Source organism: Rhodotorula graminis, assembly GCF_001329695.1.
Source record: "Rhodotorula graminis WP1 unplaced genomic scaffold RHOBAscaffold_5, whole genome shotgun sequence".
NCBI classification, from domain to species: domain Eukaryota; kingdom Fungi; phylum Basidiomycota; class Microbotryomycetes; order Sporidiobolales; family Sporidiobolaceae; genus Rhodotorula; species Rhodotorula graminis.
This window is the reverse complement of record NW_017264932.1, coordinates 111532-129731: the sequence shown is the minus strand read 5'-3', so window position 1 is coordinate 129731 and position 18200 is coordinate 111532. Positions and strand designations below refer to the sequence as shown.

The following is an 18200-nucleotide window of genomic DNA, read 5'->3' as shown; positions in this document are numbered from 1 at the left end:
ATCCTCAACCAGAACTCGCGCTGCAGGAGACGACGACGCGGCTCTAGAGTTACATACGACAAAGGGCAGACGACAAGGTACACCGAGACGACGACGACACCGGACTCGCAACGAAGCTCGCCGGCTCACTGCGACGCGAGATCCCACAGGCGCTCGCTCCACTGGTAGTCGCTCGTCGCCTTGTCGAGCTGCACCGTGCGCGCGTCGCGGCTGTTCTGCGAGCCTGTCGGAGCAAGAAGAGGGAGACTGCAGGGGTGAAAAAGGTCCTCGAGGAAAAGGAGGAGGCTGGGGGGGAAGGACGCACGGACGACGACCTTGGAGAAGACGCCGTTCTCCTCGATCGGGAGGAAGCCCATGTCGCGGTACAGCTTGATGCGGAGCCTGCGGACGTGGGCGTACGAGGTGTCAGTTGCCGTCGTCCGCACTCATCGAGAGCGAGAGAGGAGAGAGCGGGACGCACACCTCGCTGTCGAGTTCGAGCGCGTCGACGGCCTCGCTCTCCTCGTCCTTGAGCTCCTGCTGGAGGCGCTCGAGCTCGCCCTGGAGGTGGTACACCTGCTGCTCGAGCTCCGAGTTGTGCTTCATGCCGCCGAGGCGCGCCTGGCGCATGGCCGTCATCTTGGCCTCGTGCGCCTCGACCGAGGGGAGCGCGCCCGAGCGCTGCGAGGCGACTTCGGCCTGCTTGTACTCGCGCGTGATGGCTGCGTGGACGGGGTGCGAGTGTGAGTGGCTTTGCCCGAGTGTTCGAGGCAGAGAGAGACGGAGAGAGAGACGCACCTCGCAGGTCGTCGCGGGCCTGGTCGACGCGGTGCTTGGTCTCGGCGCGCCACTCCTTTACGCGCTGTTCTGCGACAAGGACCTTGTCGACGTCGTTCTCGACGCCGGTCGAGTCGTCGAGCGAGAAGAGGCCGAGAGCGCCGTCGATGAGGTCGGCAAACTGGAGCTGGAAGTCGTCGGCGGGAGCGTCTGCGGCGGCCATGCTCGGAAGTACTGGAGGTTCGAGTGCTGCGGAAGAAGTAGAGTCAGTCCTGAGGGTCTCTGGGGGTGTCGTTGAGGACGAGACAAGGTCGGTGAACATGGGGGGGAGGAACGCGACTCACGTGGCGACGGAGGGGCTGGGGGACGACGCGGGATGGTGCAGGTGGACCTTGGAGTAGAGTAGAGCGGGTCTAGGACGCGACTGGCTGACTCTGGGCGCGAGCGAGTGAATGCTGACGACGAGAGCCTGGTGACCGACGACGACGACGACAGGGTCGCGCTGTCGTCCTCGTCCACCGCCCAATGTCGCCCGCCCTGACCGTGAGCGAGCTCAGGCAGGCCCTCACCGCCCTCTCGCTCGACTCGCGCGGCACAAAGGACACGCTCCGCAAGCGCCTCGCTCGCTACACCCGCTCCGCCTCGACCTCCCGCCCCGCGTCTCCTCAACCCAGCCACGCACTCGACAAGCCCGACTCGCAGCGCTACCACTCGTTCCTCGTCTTCGACGTCGAGGCAACCTGCGAGCTCATCCCCGAACCCTGGGGCAAGCTCGCCTTCTCGTCCGTCCCCCCTCCCTCTCTCCCTTTCTCCCCCTGCAAGCCCCTCTGACGCAGGTCCGCACCCCCAACAGGTACCCGAACGAGATCATCGAGTGGCCCGTCGTCCTCCTTCAGTGGCGCCGCAAATCACGCACCGCCCCCTCGACCACCGACGACGCCAACGCCGACGACGACGACGAGTGGGAACTCGTCAAGACGGCCGAGTACCACTCGTTCGTCAAGCCTGTGTGGGCACCGAAGCTCTCGGCCTTCTGCACCGAGCTGACGGGCATCACCCAGGTGCGTCTCGTCCTCCCCCACCTCCCCCCTCCTCTCGCTTGGGTCAACCGACCCGGCTGACCTCTCGACCCCTCGCAGGCCGACGTCGACAAGGCGCCGACATTCCCCGACCTGTGCAAGCGCTTCTACAACGACTTTATCCTCCCTCGCCGCCTCTTCACGCCCGAGAACCGCACCGTCTGGGTCACCGACGGGCCTTGGGGTGCGTCCCCTGCGCCTCTATCCTCGTCCGACCCGCGCCGACTCGAACCTGACTGCCTTAACGATGCACCTAGACCTGCGCGACTTTGTCGCCAAAACGTGCTACCTGTCCAAGACGCCGCGCCCGCCCTGGCTCGCCGGCGACATCATCGACCTGCGCAACCTCGCCGCCGCCTTCTTTTCGTCGCTCAAGAAGCGCTCGCCGTCGCCGCCGGCGGTCCCTGCGTCGAGTGGTGCCGGAGCGCGCGACGAGGGCGACGCTGTCGAGGTGCCGTCGACGCCTGCGCCCCTGCCTGCACCCCTCGCGCCGGCCGATGCCGCCGTCCCCCCACCCTCGACCTCACTCGCCTCGTCCGCCCCCTGCGACCCAGTCTACCTCCCCTCGCACGCCCTCACGGCCCCGCCCAACCTCTCGCTCCCCTCGGTCCTCGCTGCGCTCACGCTCGCGCCCTTCGAGGGCCGGCTCCACTCGGGCCTGTGCGACGCGCGCAACGCGGCCCGGATCCTCGTCGACCTCGCGGCGCGCGGCGTCGTGCTCGACGCGAACAGGAGGGTGCCCGAGGGCGGCAAAGGCGCGAGGGAGAGGAGCTGGGGGTGGATGAGGACCGGGGCGGCGGCGGCGACGGCGGCCGGAGCGGGCGGCAGGGCGGAGGTAAAGTGGGAGGAGTGGAGCAAGAAGGAGGGCGAGCGGTTCGAGCGCGAGGTGCGCGAGGGCAAGCGGCAGCCGTGGTTGAGGCGGTGAGGAAGGAGCCCGTGCGCAGGCGTCGAGCCGCCCTCACGAGGACGTCGTCGCCTCGTCGCAGCCGAGCCTCTCTGCGTCGTTCAGTGCCGTCTGTTGTTGTACTTTGGCCTGCAGTGCAGCCCTTGTTTGCCCTTCTCTCGCACGCCGCAGCAGCTGCAGGGCGGACCGACTTTCGCTCCGGCTCGAATGTTCTCGCAGATGTTTCTGCACCGAGCGAGCTTGTCATGGACCCGCAAGTACGCTCTGGAAGCTGCATGCACCCCTCGAGAGATGTCTCGGCCGTCGAGGTTGGACGAGGAGGAGGGACGAGAGGAGCGGCTCGCTTCAAGCTACACCACCTCTCCGCGCCCGCCATGTTCTCCAGCGGTGCAGCAGGCACGCCCTCAGCCGCGCAGCGCACCACTCGCCGCTCGACCCGCGCTGCCCGCGCAGCGTCGGCCCTCTCTGGAGCGTCGACCCCGCTCGTCGCCTCGCCGCCTCCTCCCGGCCTCGCCCCCCAGCAGCAGCAGCAGCAGCGCACGCTCGGCGCCAACCTCGCCGTCACGACCAAGGCCCTGTCGAGTGCGGCCCCGAGCCGGCGCACGAGGAGCGTCGCCGCGGGCTCCGACGCCGGCACCAGCGCGACCATGCTGATGGACGTCGACGAGGCGGGCCAGTCGCAGCAGCACCAGCAGGGCAAGGACGCCGACCGGCTGCTCGTCAAGGACGAGAGCTACGCCATCACCGAGCGCAAGGGCTTGCCCGTCGAGGTACAGGAGGCCATCGCCGCCAGCGGTGCGCTCCCTTCTCTCCCTCCTCTCTATCCCTCCTGTGTGCGTAACTGACTCTGTGCTACCCCGCAACAGACCCGTACACGCTCCCTGTCAAGGCCGTCCTCGACCCGATCACCGGCTTCGCCCTCCTCGTCAGCTCCGACCGGTGCTTCGTCTGGAACTGGGCGAGCGTGCGTCCCCTCTCATCTCCTTGCGCTGAACGGGACTGACATCACGAACCTCCACAGCGCGCCGGATCAACCACGACCTACGTCTTCCCCCTCCCGGCACAAGCGCCCTTCCCTCCCGGCGTTACCGCCGGCTCGCCCCTCTCGTTCGCCTCGCTCGTCCCCTCGGCGTCGCAGACGGCCCAGCGCGAGCCGGGCCTCATCGCCGTGTCCAACACGGGCACGATCCGGTTCTGGGACTCGATCTCGCTCTCGCTCGCCGGCGCCGACCGCTTCAAGTCGGTGTCGCTCGCGCTCGCCGAGGGCGAACTCGTGCGCCACGTCGCCCTCGTCAGCCCGACGACCTACCTCGCCGCGACGTCCCAGTCGCGCGTGTTTGCGCTCAGCGTTGCGTCGCAGGGCGGGCGCGCGACGCTCGCGGCCCGGCCGTTCGAGCGCGCCGTCGGCTGGGCCGGCAGCGTGTGGTCGGCCGTCTTTGGCACCAAGACGGTCGACCCGAGGGCGGGCATCCTCGCGCTCGCCGTCGCGCAGCCGGCGTCGAGCGCGATCGGGCCAGGAGCAGGAGCGGCGGACGGCGCGCGCAGGGTGTACGCCGTCCAGGAGAAGAGCGCGCAGGTGTGGGACGTGCCGCCGAGGGGCGAGGGCGGCGAGCGGCTCGTCGCCGAGCACGACGTGTTTCATGCCGTGCTCGAGGCGATCGCGGGGGAGAAGGTCGGCAACGAGCAGTGGGCGATGAACGAGGGCAAGGTCGAAATCGTCGACGCGGCCGTCACGGCGTGCGTCCTCTGGTCCTCCCCTCTCGCGGTGGCCCACCCGCCTCGACGATGTACTGAAGCCTCACTACGCGCAGGACCGGCCACCTCGCGCTCCTCGTCTCGCACGTGCACGATGCGACCGCCGACGAGTACCGCTCGTTCGCCATCGTCCAGCTCGACGTGCAGCACGACGCCGTCACGCCCATCGGCCTCACCCTCCTCGCCTATCAGAGTGTGCGTCACGCCGCCTGAGCCTCGCCCGTCGACGTTTCCCTGACTCGCACCTGCCGCCCGCAGCGCCCGGACCCTCGACCGCTCTCGACCGCAAGACTCAGCATCGGCGCCGGCGAGGTCGCCTTTGTCACGTTCCCTGACGCGGTCGTGATCGCCTCTATCGCTTCCGGTGCGTCGTCGCAGGCCCTGTCTTTCGACTTCAGCACCCTGACGAGCAGCCACCCGCAGACTCTTCCTTCGAGGAGGCCTTCCCGCTCCGCCAGAACTCGACCCGCTTCCTCGGCCTCTCGATGCCGTCGTACCTACCCGCACCTCCCTCCCCGACCGAGACGCTCTCCCTCCTCACCTCGTCGCCGTCGCTCGTCACCGTCACCGTCTCGGCCCCGCATGGCTCGCAGCAGCGCGTCGTCCCGGGCGGCGTCGAGGCCCTCAAGACGCAGCGCCTTAAGACTCGGCTCGAGCAGGCCATCTTCTACGGCACCCGCGAGGCCGAGAACCCGCTCGCGTTCGACATCCAGCCCGACTTTGAGGGCGACCTCGCCAAGGCGTCGACGGCCGTCAGCGCCGACATCCTCGCGTCCAGTACGTCCACTCTCCCTTCCTCTCCTTTGTCGATGAGCGTGACTGACGCTCGTCTCACGCAGGCTCGAGCAACATGCCGCTCATCCTCGACCTGCGCGCTCAACTCGCCGACCGCGTCCACCGCTGCAAGGCGCTCGTCGAGTACATCAACGCCAACGGCATCCTCTCCAAGGTGCGTCCTGCAATCTCCCTCTCTTTCTCGACGGCGGACTGACGGCTGGGTCCTCCACAGCTCCCGCAATCGGCCCGCAAGCAGCTCAGCTGGGACGCCGAGCGGCTCCAGGCCGCCGTCGCCCTGTGGGCGCACGTCAACGCGCGCATCGGCGCGTCGGGCCACAGCATCGTCGGCGACGCCATCCTCACGTTCATGGACGAGGTCGGCGAGGGCTTCGGCGAGGACCCGCTCCGGCTCTTCTTCCGGACCAAGGTCGGCGCCGTCGGCAACGTGCTCGAGGAGGTGGCCAAGCAGGCCAAGGGCGTCGTCGACTCGAGTGTGGGCGCCGAGGACAAGAGCGAGAAGCTGTTCGAGGCGAACCAGGTCATCCTTGTGCGTCCCGATCCCCTTCCTCTCGGTCGCCCTCCCTCTCTCGCCTCGAGCTTTCTGACTCGTCCACGCCTCTGCAGGCCGCTTTCAAGGCCGTCGCCCGCCATCGCGCCGACACGGCGCAGCACTACGGCTTGACCTCGTCGGCCGAGCCGACTGAGCCGTGGTCGTCGCGCCCGGTCCTCCTCGAGGCGCTCCAGTGGCACTTTGACGCGACCGACGCGCTCCTTCGCGAGCGGGTGCGCGAGCTCGGAGCGCAGCAGCGCAAGGGCGCGGTCAAGGGCGAGCCGGACGAGCTGAGGAGCCAGATGGCCGGCGTCGCCGAGTTCGCGTTCTCGGCGTTCGAGGAGCGTCTGCGGTACCTCAAGTCGTACGTCCCCAGTCTTTCACTCCCGTTCTCCCTTCTCCCACGACAAGGTCCTGACCCTTGCGCCGTCGCTACAGGGTCAACGGCGACGCGGCGACGCCTGAATCTCGCCTCGTCACCGAGCGCTACTACTCGCTCCGGCCTCGCTTCATCAACACGCTCGGTGCGCTCTGTCTCTCTCTCACAGTTCCTCGCCCGACATCTCATTGACGTCCTCCTTCTGCAGTCGCTGTTGGCAAGGTCGGCGCCGCGTTCGAGCTCGGCGAGCGTCACGGTGACTTCAAGTCGCTCGTCCGCCTGTCCAACGACGCAGCACGCGGCTCGTCGGCGCGCATCTCGGCCTACCTCGACCGCTACGGCAAGGACTTTGCGTTCCCGCTGTACACGTTCTACCTCGAGCACGGCAAGTTGCGGACGTTGCTCGAGCCCGAGGAGGCTCACCGCGACCTCCTCACCGAGTTCCTCGACTCGACCGACAACGACGGTGCGCCCTCCTCTCCCTTTCTCTCCTTCTCTTCCTCTGCGACCCGTGACACACGAGCCGACACCTTTCCTCGTGCGCAGAGCTGGCGTGGGTCAACGATATCGCGATCGGGCGCCTCGAGCACGCGACCGACGTCCTCTTCACGGTCGCCGAGAAGGAGCAGAACGTCGCACAGAAGAAGGTGAGCCTACGACCGTCCCGTCATCGCCTCACCCGCCCTGCCTCCTCGTCCTGACGCCTCGAGTCCGCCCGCAGATCATGCTCTCGCTCAGCAAGCTCGCCCAGGTCGCGCAAGTCGACACGCAGTCGATCGAGGAGGTGCACGTGCAGCAGACGCTCGAGAGTGCGTCGCCCTCCCCTTCCCTGTCCCCTTCTCGCCGCCGGACCTGACGCCCTTGACCCGCAGCGCTCGACGACAACCTCGACCTCGTCAACACGCAGGACGGCCTCCTCGCCCTCTTCGAGTCGCTCCTGTCGGGCCAAGATGTGCGCCTGTCGCCGGCGGAGCGGGGCGAGGTCATCGCGGCACGTGTCGCACCGGGTCTCGAGGATCGTCCGGCACTCGCTCAGGTGCGCCCAGATCTGCCCTCTCTCGCCACTTGATGGAGCGCGCATTGACCACGAACCTTCCCTGACACAGCATCTCGCGACGCTCGTCGGCAAGCTGTTTGAGGAGCGCACCCTCTCCGCCGAGGACTTGATCGACCTCCTCACGCTCAAGGAGAACGTCGGCGAGCAGGCAGGCGACTTTGCGGCGGCGCTCGACGTCATCGTGCGCGCAAAGGTGCGTCTCACGAGCCTTCCCAGAATCTTCAGGATGAGCGGAACTGACTCTCCTCGCGCGTCGTGCAGGACCTTCCCGCCGAGCGCCGGCAAGTCGCTCTCGAGAGCATTTGGCGACGCGTGTTCATCCAGGACGAGTGCGTCCTGTCGCCCCCTCGTATCGTGCGCCTTGTACTGACTACGTCCCTGAGCGCTCGCAGCTGGGCGTCGCTCAAGTCGGCCGTCGGCGTCAGCGACGAGGAGATGGCCAACGCCCTGCGCCACACGGCCTACTACGCGACGCTCGCCGCTGCTTCACGGTCCGGTGCGTCCTCTCTCTCTCTCTCTCTCAGCCCGGCCCCGAGACGACGTCGCTCACGCTCGTGCGCATGCAGACCACGAGCCGTCCGACCTCCTCCAGCCCGCTCAGGCCTTCTCGACCGCGACGCCGACCTCGCTCTCGGCGCGCTCGCCCGACCTTCCTTCGCCCTCGGTCACCCTCCTCCTCAACGACATCGAACAGGAGAGCCGCCTCTTGAGCGAGTGCGTGCAGAACGGCCTCGAGGCGTTCGCGAGGGAGATCGTGCGGCTGCTCGAGGAGGGTACGCCGGTCGTGCAGGAGGAGGAGCTTGGCGGCGAGGCTGTCATGGTCGAGTAGCGCAGCCTGCTGGCCCTGTGCAAGACGTGCCGTCCACGCTGTTCGCTGGTCTTCGCGCGAGGAGAGAACGAGCCGAGTCCGCGCTTCCTCTCCCTGCTCGTACCCTCTCGTGCCCGTGCCTCTCTCGTACTCGAGTCGACATCTCGAGAGCAACGGCGAGCACGTCGAGTGCACGGAAGCCTGACTTGGCGACCGGGTCGGGCCTCGGCTCGTCGGCCGATTTGTCCGAGTCGGCGCGTGGTGGTCCCCCGCACGCGCCTCGCTCCTCCTCCTCCTCCTCTCCCTCTCACCGCAGCGCCAGCACAGCTAGCATGGCTATCGACACCGCCACTATCGACGCTGCTATCCGCCAGGCCGTCGCCGACCCCTACACCGGCCTCCCGCGCGCCATCGCCATCGCCGCGACACGCGACGCCGAGGTCTACCGTGGCTACGGCGGGTGGGCTCAGCTCCCGCACGACCCGGCCAAGCTCGAGGAGGAGGGCGTGCCTATCGCGGCAGACTCGATCTACGAGCTCTACAGCAGCACGAAGCTCTGCGGGACCGTCGCCATGCTTCAGCTCCTCGAGCAGGGCAAGCTCTCGCTCGATGACGACGCGAGCCAGTTCGTCCCCGAGCTCAAGACGGTCAAGATCTTCAAGGGCTTCGACGACCAAGGCGAGCTCATCCTCGAGGACAACGACGCGCCCATCACGATCCGCCAGCTCGCGACGCACACCGCCGGTGCGCTCCTCTCTCTCCGCCTCTCCCTCGTGCTGCGAGCTGACCTTCCTTCCTCCTCCAGGCTTCGCCTACTACTTCTACGACCCGCGTATCCCCAAGGTCGCCGAGAAGCTCGGCATCCAGACGACGCCGTACATGAAGGACGGTTCTCGGGTGCGCTCCCTCTCCCTCCTTTCTTCCCGAGGTACGGCTCCCCTGACACCTGTTGACGCCTGCAGAACGATCTCGTCAAGATGCCTCTCCTTTCGTGAGCTCGTCGTACCTCAGCCTCGTCCCTCTGCCCTCGGAAACTGACGCCTCGCTCGACCGCCCCTGCAGCAAGCCCGGCGAGCACTTCAAGTACGGCACGGGCATCGACTGGCTCACCCTCGTCGTCGAGAAGATCAGCTCGTTGCCCCTCGAGCAGTACTTCCAGCAGAACATCTTTGCGTGAGCCTCGTCGTCCTCGCGCGCTCGAACCTGCGGGGCGCCGACTGACTCTTCGTCTGCCTCGCAGTCCTCTCGGCATCACCGACATCTCGTTCAAGGCCAACCCGTCGCAGATCAGCATCGCGCACGCCACTGAGGACGGCAAGTGGCGCTTCGAGACGCCGCCGGCCATGAACTCCAAGGAGCACTTTGGCGGCGCCGGCCTTAAGGGTTCAGCCCCCTCGTATCTGCGCATCCTCCGGGCTCTTCTTCGCGGCGGCGAGCTCGACGGCGCCCGCATCCTCAAGCCCGAGACGGTCGACCTCATGTTCGAGGAGCACCTCACGAACGACCAGCAGCGCGCCGACTTTGGCGTGTTCGGCACCAACGACCAGGAGCCCTTTACGCGCAAGGCGGGCAAGCCTCTTCCCGACATGACGTTTGGGCTCGGCGGTGGCCTGAGCGGCAAGGGCGTCGCGTCGGGCCGAGGCGCGAGGACCCTCACCTGGAGCGGCATGGCTGTGCGTCCTCTCTTTCCCTCTCTCTCTTTCTGTGTCTTTCTCTCGGTCTGACCTCGTCTCCCCTGGATCGCAGAACACGTACTGGTGGGTGGACAGGGAGCGAGGCGTGTGCGCCGTCGTGTGGACCAACGTCCTGCCGTTCGGCGCTCAGCAGGTGCATGATCTCTGGGAGGTGTTCGAGACGGAGCTGTACAAGGGCCTTTCGGCGTAGAGTCTGACTAGACTTCTGCAAGGAGTGCATGCGCGTTCTCTCGTGCGACGACGGGCCGAGAGGCGGCCTGCTTTGGTCGGAGAGAACGGAAGCTCACGGGCCGCGCGCCTGAGCGGGTCCGGTCACCGCACGGGCCTCGCTTTGCGGCGATCTCTTCCGGGCAGCGGCCGTTCGTCGACGAGCGCTGTGGTGGGGCGGCGGCGGCATTTCGTTCTCGCGGGTCCGCTTTGAGATTGGCCAACGGCGCGTATCAAATTGAGTGGGGATCCGCTTGCTCAGCTGCAGCTCTCGTCGTCTCTTGCGGGCGCTCTCCTCCTCGCGCGCTCTTCTCTCTACCTTGCTCCTTCTCTCGACGATGCTCTCGACTGCTTCTACCATCGACGCCGCCATCCAGGAGGCGACCGCCGACCCGTACACGGACCTCCCGCGCGCCGTCGTCGTCGCGGCGACCTCGACCGACGAGGTGTACCGCGGTCACGGCGGGTGGGCCCAGCTTCCGCAGGACCCGACCAAGCTCGAAGCAGAAGGCGAGCGCATCAAGGTCGACTCGGTGTTTGAGCTCTTCTCGATGACCAAGTTGCTGGGCGCCCTCGCCGCGCTCCAGTGCGTCGAGCGGGGCCTCTTCTCGCTCGACGACGACGCGAGCCAGTACGTCCCCGAGCTCAAGACGGCCAAGGTGTTTGTCGGGTTCGACGAGGACGGCAACCCCAAGCTCGAGGACAACTCGACGCCCATCACGATCCGCATGCTCGCGACGCACACGGCCGGTTCGTCCCGACCCTCCTCTCTATGTGGCGCCGCTCTCGAGGCAGTATTGACCGTCGAGCAACCCTCACAGGCTTTGGCTACCACTTCTGGCACCCGGCCGTCGCGCAAATCGCCAAAAAGGTCGGCGTCTCGCCAATGCCGTACGTGCACGGCGCGACTCGGGTGCGTGCGCTCGATCGGTTCTCTCTTCATTCCTCACATTCCTCACACCGGGGACTGACGAGGCCGCCCTGTGCAGAACGAGATCGTCTGCGTCCCCATGGTTCAGCAAGTCGACCCTCACCCCGACCTTCTCAAGTTGAGGAGCTGACCTTCCCTCTCCCCCTCGACCCGCAGCAAGCCCGGCGAGCACTTCGAGTACGGCACGAGCATCGACTGGCTCACTCTCGCAGTCGAGGCGGTCACTGGCACTGAGCTGGAGAGCTACCTTCAGCAGAACATCCTCGGGTGCGTTCCTTTTTCTCTCGTTCTCTCTCGGCGCACGGACCCGTCGTTCTCGATCGATGTTTTCTCCTCCTCCTCCTCTAGACCTCTCGGCATCGCCGACATCTCGTACAAGCCCAACCCGAAGCAGATCTCGATGGCGTACGTCGGCGAGGACGGCAAGTACCAGTTCGCGCCGTCGGCGCCGCAGACCTCCGTGCAACACTTTGGCGGCTCGGGCCTCAAGGGCCCGATCACTTCGTATCTGCGCCTCCTTCGCGCTCTTCTTCGCGGCGGCGAGCTCGACGGCGCGCGCATCCTCAAGCCCGAGACGGTCGACCTCATGTTCGAGGACAACCTCAACGAGCAGCAGCGGGTCGACTTCCAGACGTTCATGGTTCGCGATGCCGACCCGTCGACGCGCAAAGCGGGCAAGTCGCTGCCCGACATGACCTACGGCATCGGCGGCGGCCTGAGCGGCAAAGGCCTCGCGTCGGGCCGAGGGTCCAACGCGCTCTTCTGGAGCGGTCTCGCTGTGCGCCCTCTCGTCCTCTTCCTCTTCTCTACACGTCGTACTGACCAACGGGCGCATGCAGAACACGCACTGGATCGTCGACAGGGAGCGCGACGTGTGCTTCCTCGTCGCGACCAACATCCTCCCTTTCTCGGAGGAGCGTCTCTACCAGCTGTGGGACAAAGTCGAGAAGGCCCTCTACGATGGCCTGCCCAAGGCGTCGACGGAGACCCAGTGACCGTCGCTGGCCGTTCCCTCCTCCCGGCCCGCCGTCGTCGCACTTTCGTCTCGCAGTCTGAATTACAATCGCTCGTCTCTGTCCTCCTCTCAGACTCAGACAGTCTCCGAGAGCGGCGGCGCCCCACTCGATGCACTTGAGAGTCTGCGAGCCTGCCGAGCGTGCCGCGAGGGCAGAAAGAAGGACGAAGCGCGAGCCAATCGTCGCCCCACGTGCGCCCGGTCCCCTCGTCGCCTGAACGTGCGCACGAGACGGGCTCCCTCACACGACCCGACCGCCTCGGCTCTCGCGCTCTCCTGCCTCGCTCACCACCGCACACGACCATGTCTGTCGACGAGAAGCACGCACACGCAACTTGGCAGCCGCCGACCCCGCAGTCGACCTTCCGCCCCCTCGCTCCCACATCGACGCTCCCTGTCGACCACCTCGTCCTCCTGCCGCCGCCATTCCTCTCGCCCGACGAGCCGAATGCTCCATGCAGCCCCTCGTACGTCATCGGACAGCGCCCCTCGCCGCCAGCCTCGCACGCCTCGCACGACCCGGACCACACCACATCGCCCTCGGACGAGCACGACGACGCGCGCGACAGGGACTGGGTCCCGCCGACGACGTCCTCGTCAAAGCGCCCACGTCGCTCAGCCGCGATCGCCGCGGCGCGCAACATTCCTCGGCAGCCGTCGCCGTTCGACCTCGAGGGCGGCGAGCCCGACGAGCAGGACGACGACGACGACGACGCGGACGCGGCGAGCCCGTCGGCGTCGCCACCGCTGTCGAGCGCACGCGCCGGCTCGAACGCGTCGAGGCGCAAGGTGTCGCACTCGCTCATCGAGCGGCGGCGGCGCGAGAAGATCAACGAGTGCCTCGCGCAGCTGCGCGAGACGGTGCCGAGCTTGAGGGAAGAGGGCGAGCGCAAGGTGGCGAGGGCCAAGGAGCGCGGGAGGAAGCGGGGGAGGGGAGGCGGAGCCGGGGGCGAGGGCGCCGGGCTGCACAAGCTCGAGATCCTCCAGGTGCGTCTCGTTCGCTCGGAGCGGCAACTGAGCGACGGGCACTGACTTTGCGAGAGCGCACGCAGGGCACGATCCTCTACATCGACCGTCTGCGCTCGCGCGTCGACGAGCTCGAAGCAGCAGGGCAGCAGGTGCCTCGAGCCGAGCAGCCGCGCTCGCGCGAATCTGGCGCAGGCCCGACGTCGTCGAGCAAGTCGAGCGCGCCGCCCGTCGCGGTCAAGCTCGAGCCCGACGCACCGCCGACCCCGCCCCTGGTGCAGACGCCTCGGCTGAGCTCTGCGGGGACGGTGGACGACCACGAGGCGAGCCTGCTCCTGCTCGAGTTGTCGACCTCGCCCGAGCTGCGGCCCGTGGTCGTGTGACGGGGCACGCCGTGTGCACATATGCCGTGTCGCCGTTGTAGTCGTCGTAGCCGATGTTCCTGCAGTCGAGTTGTGCTTGTGCGGCGGTCGAGGTTGGCCGGGGAGATGAGGCGGGGGAGAGGATGGAGGGGAGCGGGACGGCGCGGCACGAGGGGCGGACGACAGCAGGAGGATCGTGACGGGTCGACCAAGGACAGAGCTGGAGCGAGCACGTCCACCCAGCGCGTGGGGCGCGAGAGGTGGGAGCAGCAAGCCGGTCGAGTGGCCGGGCATCGTCTGATCGCTGTCGCCCAATCGTGCAGAGCTTCTGCGAGCTACAGTACCCGCACACCATGCTCGCCCGCACCGCCCTTGCCCGCCCGAGATCCGCCTGCGCCGCCCTCGCCCTCGCTCGCTCCTCCCCCACCTCGCCGCCGCCAGCACTCGGCCGCTCCCTCGCAACCAGCACACTCGACGCCCAGCCTGGACATGGCCACCTGCGCATGATCCTCCTCGGCGCACCGGGCGCAGGCAAGGGCACCCTCAGCGACTGGCTCATCGACAAGTACGACGTCGACACGGTCGTCGTCGGCCAGCTCCTCCGCAATGAGATCCTCAACCGCACCCAGCTCGGCAAGACGGCAGAGGCAACCATGCGCGCAGGAGGACTGCTCCCCGACGACCTCGTCCTCGAGGTCGTGCAGCCCGCCGTCGACGCCCTGCGCCATCGAGTGCGTCCTCACCTTCCCCTCCTCTCGCTCCTTCACCTCACTGATCAGCCCCTCTCCCGCCAGAACTGGATCCTAGACGGCTTCCCTCGCAAGGCGTCGCAGGCGGCGGCCCTCGACAAGCTCCTCGGCAAGACGGGCGACCACCTCAACTTTGTCGCGTCGCTCAAGGTTCCCGACCAGGTCATCTGCGACCGGATAGCAGGTGCGCTCTCGCCCTTATCCTTCGTCCCACCGAGTCGTCCTGACGACTGTGCACCCGCAGAGCGCTTCATCCACCTCCCGTCCGGCCGAACGTACAACGTGAGCTCCCCTTCCTTCTCGCGTTCGCGCTCTCTCTCTCCTCTCGAGACCCGAATCTGACCCTCGCACGCGCCCACACAGCTCAAGTTTAACCCGCCACAGACCCCGGGCAAGGACGACGTGACGGGCGAGCCGCTCAGCCAGCGGCCCGACGACGAGCCTGTGCGCCCTCTCCGCCTCCCTCTTTGCCCCCCTCCCGTCTGACCACCCCGCCTCGTCGTTCGCAGGAGACGGTCCGCCGACGCCTGTCGGCCTTCCACGCCGAGAATGACCCGCTCCTGGCGCACTACGACGGCGCGCTCGTCGCGTTCGAGGGCGAGACGAGCCGCGAGATCTGGCCTGGCCTCGAGCGCGCTCTGCTCGACAAGGTGCGCCTCTCGCCTTCTTCTCTTGTCTCAGTCCGTCGTCGTAGACGTTCTCGATGGCCCAGAACTAACGAGCTCGTCGACCCGACAGTTCCCCGACTTGCCCCTGCGCACGACCCCTCGCACGCCCTGATTCTCGCCCTCTCTCGCTCTCGCACTCTCTCTCTCTCTCTCGCATCCTCGCACAGATCGCAATGCACATACGTCGAGTTGCAGAACATGCCCGGACCACTCGAGAGGAAGAGTGAGCGTGAGCGCGAGAGACTTAGAAGCGCTGCGCCGGCGGGATAAAGTGGGTCCAGTGCGGGAAGCGCTGCTCCATGTTGCCCCAGTACAGGTGCGGGTACTCGGCGAACAGGAGCTCCGAGATGCCTGTGTGCGAGAGGGCGAGACGAGAGGCTCGTGGTCAGGCTTTTGCGGGAAAGAGAGAGAGAGAGACGAGGACGCACCGGCCGTCACGATGCGGTACCCCTCTGCCGTCAAGTGCAGGCCGTCGCTCAGGTACTTGTCGAGCTTGCCGCCGTCGTTGTCGCGCGCAAACTGCATGATGCGGGCCCACACGTCGACGACGGGCACCTTGCCCTGTGCGCCCACCTCCTTGACCGCCTCGGCAAACTGACGCGTGCGCTCGGCGTCGCGGTCGGGCACGCGAGCGGGCGTGCGCGAGGCAAGCTCGGCGTTGCGGGTCGAGTCGTCGACCGGCGGGGGCGTGAGGAGGACGAGCTGGGTCGAGGGCGAGTACCAAGGCGACGAGGGGAGGCGCAGCATGTCGAGGATCGTGTTGAGGTTGGCCTTGAAGCGCTCGAGCGTCATCTGCGGCGGGAGTTACAGCTCGTGCATGAGTTGAGGGTGCGTCGGGAAAGCTCGAGAGAGAGGTGCGGGAGGTCGAGCGCACAGATTGAGGAGAGGGAGGGACGGCGGCGTCGTTGGCGCCGAACCAGACGACGAAGATGGCCATCTTGGGCAGTCCTTCTCCGGCCCTGGGCAGGAACTGTGTCACTCGAGGGCTTGTCAGTGCGGCGACGGTGTAGAGAGGGAGAGCGAGAGCGGGCGCACCTGCTTGACGACCTCGAGGCCCATCTCGGCTGCGAGGGCGACGCGGTCAGCTCGGGTTTGCGCCTAATTTTGGACCGTGGGGACGCACTATTGTAGCCTGCAGGATGAGAGCGAGTCAGGCGGCTGCCAGAGTGCGCGAACGAGCTGCGCTCGAGAGATTTAGGAACGCACCCGAGAACCCGCGGTTGACGACGTCGCTGTGTCGCGCTCGTCCGAGGTCAGCTGGGCCACACGAGTCAGGAAGAGGGACAGAGAGAGGAGACGCACAGCTTGCGCTGCCAGGCATCGGCGAGGACGGCTCCCGTCCCGCCCGGCTGCCACGAGCCCTGAGTGATCGAGTCTGCGAGGGGACGAGGGTCAGGGCACGGCGCAGTGGGCAGAGAAGGGAGCAGGGGACGTACCGCCAAAGAGAACGACCTGGTGCATGCGGATGCTGCGCTCCTGCGACGACGAGTCCGAAGAGTCCCCCACCTCCTTCTCGAGGTCGATGGCGGTCATGGGTGCGGTCGCGGGCGGTGCGGCGTGGCGGTAGCGGGCGTAGAGAAGCGCGGCAAAGAGGGCGAGCAGGGGCGCAAGAGCAAGGCGGGGCATGCGGTGCAAGGAGAGCGAGACAAGAGCCGCCGCGGGCGATGAGAACGAGGAGGCGGGACACGTCGACTTCTCCGAGACGTCGCTCTCGTTAAGCCTCGAGGCTCGCTCCGATGGGTCACAGGAACGCTCTTCAGAGTCGCCGCAACCGAGTCTGAGTTCAGAAAAGCGTGCATGCAACTTCGACCGCTCCTCGTCCGGACCGCCATCTACCTCCCGCCCTTGCCCTTCTTGCCGCCCTTACGCTTTTTCGGCGTCGTCGACGGCGTCTGCCCGAGCTTCGGCGAGCCCTTGGCCGGCGACGCGGGCGTCGACCCGGCCGGCGTCGACGCGCCCGAGTCCTTCTGCTCCTCCTCGACGGTCGCCGGCGCGCTCGCGCCCTCTGCCGCCGCCTCGACCACCTCCTTCTCCTTTTTGTCCTCGACCTGCGCCGACGCACTCGAACCAGCTGCCGCCTCGACGGCGGCGGCCGGTGTCGCGCCGCGACTCGGCGGCACGCTCGTCACGTCGCCCGCGCCCGCCGCGCCGAGCGGTTCGAGGCTGCGGAGCGCGCACGTGGCCGACGGGGTCGTGCCGGCGAGAGGGAGCGGGTTCGAGGGCGCGAGGGTGAGCGAGGACGGGGTGAGGTACGGGGTCGGGGCGAGGACGGGGGCGGGCACGAGGCCGGACGAGAGCTTGGCGTCTGTGCGCGTGGGGGGATGTCAGGGGTCGCGCAAAGGGACCAGAGAGAGAGAAAGTGAGGGGACGCACTCTCTTCGGCGCGACGTTTGGCGATGTCGCGGTAGACGTCCTTCCAGCGCTCGTGCGAGACCATGTCGCTCGCGGCGTTGAAGATCTTGTTGCCGTAGCCCGGCTCGAACGTGTTGGCCTCGCCGACGACCTCGACGATCTCGGCCTCGAGCTCCTTTTCGGCGAGGAGGAAGCGCTCCCACAGGTCGTCGCCGATCTGGCCTTTGCCGAGGAGGGTGGTGAGGGACGTCTTTGCGTCGCGGATCTGCCAGATGAGCTTGACGTCGTCCATGGCGCGACGGAGGAGGGCGGCGACGAGGATCGGGCGCGGCGGGGGCGGGTCGAGCGAGAGGAGCGAGACGTAGATGTCGCGCGACTTGTGCGGCGGGAACCAGGGCTCGGCGCGGGGTTTGTTGGCCTGCCTGCGGCGGTAGATCTTGGAGAAGAGCCAGAGCGAGCCGACGAGGAAGCCGATGTAGCTCAAGGGGGCGAGAATCGAGAGGGTCCTGCAGGAGGTGGGAGGAGGAGGAGAGGGTGAGTGGGGCAGCTCGCGCGGGCGAGTGGAGGGGATGGACGCACATGGTGGCTCGATGTGACCCTGTTGGAGCTTGGTGTGGCCCAGACTGAGCGACGGTGGGTGCGAGAAGGAGAGCGAGAGGGTCGTCGCGTCGTCGTCGTCGTTCGGAGGAGACGAGAGGCGCGACGGCCTCGCCTCGCCTGCCCCCGTCCCCGACGAGCAGTCTACTGCCAGTCGCCAGCTCTGCACGCGCACCCGACCCGCCAGCGACCACCCACCCCATCGCCGTCGCCCGCCGACCGCCTCCCTCCTCCTCTCGCCCCTCTCTCGTCACTCGTCGACCTCGCTCGCTCCGTCTCTCTCCCCTCACCGGGCCAGACTGCGCCCCGACCGCCACCCATGAAGTCGCTCAAGAAGTCTCTCGTGCGTCCCTCTGGTCCCCCGCCCACGCCTCGAGTCTGCCCGTGTTGACCCTTCCCTCCTCCCCCTCTCCCCCCTCTTTCGATGCTCTCGATCCCACCTCGCCCTCGCTTGCGCACCGCCCAGCTCAACCGCACCGGTCGCGACTCGAGCCCCTCTGGCCAGCAGGCCAACGGCAAGAACGCCCAGCAGCCCTCGGCCTCGTCGTCGTCGGCTCAGGGCTCGCAGTCGTCGCCGAGCGGGGCGAGGGGTCC

At 67.5% G+C, this 18200-nt stretch overlaps 9 protein-coding genes across 9 annotated transcripts; 6 read left to right on the top strand and 3 right to left on the bottom strand.

Annotated features, from left to right (window-relative positions):
• Positions 1-125: 125 nt before the first annotated feature.
• Positions 126-979, bottom strand: RHOBADRAFT_43079 (uncharacterized protein; the record flags this gene model as incomplete). The annotated part of the gene is made up of 4 exons (XM_018414169.1): positions 126-223; positions 305-381; positions 461-701; positions 778-979. The coding sequence occupies 4 exons, from the start codon at positions 977-979 to the stop codon at positions 126-128; spliced, it is 618 nt and encodes a 205-aa protein (XP_018271705.1).
• A 302-nt stretch (positions 980-1281) lies between these two features.
• RHOBADRAFT_43078 (uncharacterized protein) lies at positions 1282-2760 on the top strand (the record flags this gene model as incomplete). Its single annotated transcript, XM_018414168.1, has 4 exons — positions 1282-1538; positions 1610-1817; positions 1896-2019; positions 2093-2760. 4 exons carry the CDS (start codon positions 1282-1284, stop codon positions 2758-2760), a joined length of 1257 nt encoding a protein of 418 aa, XP_018271704.1.
• A 353-nt stretch (positions 2761-3113) lies between these two features.
• RHOBADRAFT_52696 (uncharacterized protein) lies at positions 3114-8129 on the top strand (the record flags this gene model as incomplete). Its single annotated transcript, XM_018416462.1, has 18 exons — positions 3114-3534; positions 3606-3703; positions 3761-4476; positions 4551-4689; positions 4753-4858; positions 4918-5271; positions 5334-5443; positions 5504-5818; positions 5896-6185; positions 6260-6345; positions 6409-6666; positions 6747-6847; positions 6922-7009; positions 7073-7236; positions 7307-7450; positions 7519-7586; positions 7650-7753; positions 7824-8129. The coding sequence occupies 18 exons, from the start codon at positions 3114-3116 to the stop codon at positions 8084-8086; spliced, it is 3825 nt and encodes a 1274-aa protein (XP_018271703.1). The 3' UTR covers positions 8087-8129.
• Positions 8130-8212: 83 nt separating this feature from the next.
• On the top strand, positions 8213-9994 carry RHOBADRAFT_66258 (uncharacterized protein). The gene is made up of 6 exons (XM_018418911.1): positions 8213-8809; positions 8871-8962; positions 9028-9056; positions 9128-9238; positions 9306-9738; positions 9812-9994. The coding sequence occupies exons 1-6, from the start codon at positions 8398-8400 to the stop codon at positions 9947-9949; spliced, it is 1215 nt and encodes a 404-aa protein (XP_018271702.1). The 5' UTR covers positions 8213-8397; the 3' UTR covers positions 9950-9994.
• Positions 9995-10304: 310 nt separating this feature from the next.
• On the top strand, positions 10305-11892 carry RHOBADRAFT_43075 (uncharacterized protein; the record flags this gene model as incomplete). The annotated part of the gene is made up of 6 exons (XM_018414167.1): positions 10305-10716; positions 10788-10879; positions 10956-11014; positions 11054-11164; positions 11246-11675; positions 11737-11892. 6 exons carry the CDS (start codon positions 10305-10307, stop codon positions 11890-11892), a joined length of 1260 nt encoding a protein of 419 aa, XP_018271701.1.
• Positions 11893-12215: 323 nt separating this feature from the next.
• Positions 12216-13261, top strand: RHOBADRAFT_43074 (uncharacterized protein; the record flags this gene model as incomplete). The annotated part of the gene is made up of 2 exons (XM_018414166.1): positions 12216-12899; positions 12965-13261. 2 exons carry the CDS (start codon positions 12216-12218, stop codon positions 13259-13261), a joined length of 981 nt encoding a protein of 326 aa, XP_018271700.1.
• A 332-nt stretch (positions 13262-13593) lies between these two features.
• On the top strand, positions 13594-14852 carry RHOBADRAFT_48274 (uncharacterized protein; the record flags this gene model as incomplete). The annotated part of the gene is made up of 6 exons (XM_018415116.1): positions 13594-13971; positions 14035-14173; positions 14234-14271; positions 14353-14433; positions 14499-14639; positions 14728-14852. 6 exons carry the CDS (start codon positions 13594-13596, stop codon positions 14767-14769), a joined length of 819 nt encoding a protein of 272 aa, XP_018271699.1. The 3' UTR covers positions 14770-14852.
• RHOBADRAFT_25820 (uncharacterized protein) lies at positions 14822-16265 on the bottom strand. Its single transcript, XM_018412715.1, has 8 exons — positions 16094-16265; positions 15960-16032; positions 15864-15889; positions 15781-15789; positions 15693-15721; positions 15532-15627; positions 15086-15449; positions 14822-15008 (listed from the first exon to the last, which is right to left on the bottom strand). The coding sequence occupies exons 1-8, from the start codon at positions 16188-16190 to the stop codon at positions 14902-14904; spliced, it is 801 nt and encodes a 266-aa protein (XP_018271698.1). The 5' UTR covers positions 16191-16265; the 3' UTR covers positions 14822-14901.
• Positions 16266-16436: 171 nt separating this feature from the next.
• RHOBADRAFT_52692 (uncharacterized protein) lies at positions 16437-17809 on the bottom strand (the record flags this gene model as incomplete). The annotated part of the gene is made up of 4 exons (XM_018416461.1): positions 16437-16962; positions 17031-17515; positions 17589-17607; positions 17782-17809. The coding sequence occupies 4 exons, from the start codon at positions 17807-17809 to the stop codon at positions 16490-16492; spliced, it is 1005 nt and encodes a 334-aa protein (XP_018271697.1). The 3' UTR covers positions 16437-16489.
• Positions 17810-18200: the final 391 nt, after the last annotated feature.